General features: G+C 42.3%; 1 protein-coding gene across 1 annotated transcript; it reads right to left on the bottom strand.

The window, feature by feature from the left end:
- Window positions 1–746: 746 nt before the first annotated feature.
- On the bottom strand, window positions 747–1460 carry LOC140793711 (uncharacterized). Its single transcript, XM_073145366.1, has one exon. It carries the CDS (start codon window positions 1458–1460, stop codon window positions 747–749), a length of 714 nt encoding a protein of 237 aa, XP_073001467.1.
- Window positions 1461–2382: the final 922 nt, after the last annotated feature.

The following is a 2382-nucleotide window of genomic DNA, read 5'->3' as shown; positions in this document are numbered from 1 at the left end:
TTTGGCTCTATCTTGTACTTTCGTGAGTACGGATAAGATTTGGATTTGGTTCTATCTTGTATTTTCATGAGTACGGATAAGCCTTTGATTTGGCTCTATCTTAGAGATCATATATAAGGATTGTGATGCCCTATCTTGAGAGTGGTTGAAGAAGCATTATTGAAGGAGACTTCTTGAGGCTACATCGGTTCTTCAACTATTAAGGTTCCACTCATCTACAAAACTTAATTTTTCGTCTTAAGGGTTATCTAGACGAAAGATCAATCTCGAGGGCTACTGAGATTGGACTTGAATTACAAAAAGCAGTGAATCGTGGGTTCTAACGATCAAGACTGAGAGGAACAAAGTCGTTTGGATCGACGGGTTGTTTTGTGAGTTAGTCTTGTAACTGCTACTATTCTAGTGATTGGTTTTGATCCGAGTTTGGATCCGTGGTTTTTTTCCGTTTGAGTTTTTTCACGTTAAAATCTTGGTGTTCATCTCTGCTTTCGTTTTTAATATTTCTTCCAATTTTTACTTAAGCGAACGAGCGAGATCATTGCTTAGTGTTTAGATACATACGTGTGTCTAGGGGTTTTTTCAAAACCATTGCACAAAGTTTGTATTATAATCGGTCCATTCCTTACAACATTTGTTTTGAATAGCTAGACCGGCAAGGTTGTGAGCTATTGAGTTATTTTTCCTACTCGAGTAGAGAACCTTGATAGAAGGTATCTTGCTTGATAGTCTATTGCATTCCTGGATTATCACCGATATTCGCCGATCCATGGCTCCGAGCTATCATTTACCGCTTTCCTTATGTTAAAACAGTCGCTAAAGATCACTCCAAATTGTTCATCCTGTTCCATAGCTTCTTTGATCCCTAGGAGTAGTGTGTGAGCTTCTCCAACCAAGGCATTATCACAACCAGATAAGAACACACTTTTGTACCTTTTGCACTTAGGTATTTTACTTACTAGATAGATCCCCACGCCTCCGCAATAGCTGCCCTTCCAAGCAGCATCAACAAAACACATGAAACCCCACTCACCCACCTCCTCAAAGCTATTGTTTTCTTTTTGCATGTCTTGGGACAACAGTGACATGCAACTCGTCAGAACTATCCTCCTTGTTGTAGAGTTTAGGGAGTTGAGTTGAGAGACCAATTTTATCTGGTGCTGCTCTTCACGATCGAACACATCCTTGTTCCTCGCTTTCCATATAAGCCACATGGTGTTGAAGGCATAGTTGAGCTGCTCCTTTGACAGCTTCTCACTTAGTAGCTCCAACCATCCGTCGAAACTGAGTATGCTCCTATCAGGTTGAATCCCAAGCATTCCCACGAACCAGATTGCTCTTGAGAAGTGGCATGAGATGAGGAGATGCTCTATAGTTTCTGACTCATTCCGACAGAGCGAGCATTTCGTGTCAATGTGCGGCATCTGCTTCTGAAGCGTCATCCGAATAGGCAGGGCTCCCATTTGGCATCTCCATATAAATACTTTGACACGAGAGATTGTGTCTACTTCTTTCCAAATAATTTTCTAGAGCTTAGTATACTCGACACGAGAGATTGGCATCAAGTTCCTTTAGCAAAGATTTCTAGAAATGTATACTCGACATGAAGTACACCGGGATGCTGCTAAGTGTTGCTTTAATGAGAACAATTCCTCCAGCATTAGATAGTTGTCTTGCTTGCCATCCAGCCAAGCGCTTCTTGAGCTTTTCCAGGATGAACTGGTAGGTCGTCCTCTTTGAGCGGTAGGATTAGAGGGTTCCCAAGATATTTATCCCCTCCCTCCAAGAGTTTGACTCGTAGGGTAGCAATAACCTGGCTTCTCATGTTGCTGTCGACTTTGGAGCTGAAGTATATGGCCGATTTGTTGTAGTTGACGGTCTGACCAGAAACTTGACAGTAAAGATTGATAGTCGCTCTCATATTTGTAGCATCACGGAGGGTAGAGTTACTGAAGAGAAGGAGGTCGTCAGCAAACATGAGGTGGGTTAGCAGCTTCGCATTCTTGGAGAGCTTCACTACTGATATTCTCTTCAGTCTGAGGTCCTCTTCTAGCAGGGTTGAGAGAACATTTGAGCCAATAATGAATAGATACAAGGACAATGGGCATCCTTGTCTCAGACCTCTAGACGGGGAGAACCATTCGTCCATGTTGCCATTTACATCCACAGTCAAGCTGGTAGTGTTGAGGCAATTGATGACTAGCTCGATGAACTTGTCTGGAAAGCCATGTATTTTTAGACAGTCACCGATGAAGCCATTCCATTCGATCAAAAGCCTTGGAGAGATCAGCCTTTAGCATGAAAGAGCTTTTAGTGTTGTGGGTAGCTTTGAGATAGGTGACAACCTCTTGGGCAATGATTTGATTATCTACTATCTATCTTCCA

Source organism: Typha latifolia, chromosome 8 (assembly GCF_019914945.1).
Source record: "Typha latifolia isolate L0001 chromosome 8, TyphaL0001v2, whole genome shotgun sequence".
Taxonomy (NCBI): Eukaryota; Viridiplantae; Streptophyta; class Magnoliopsida; order Poales; family Typhaceae; genus Typha; species Typha latifolia.
The sequence above is the reverse complement of the archived record's forward strand: the minus strand, read 5'-3'. Positions and strand labels throughout refer to the sequence as shown.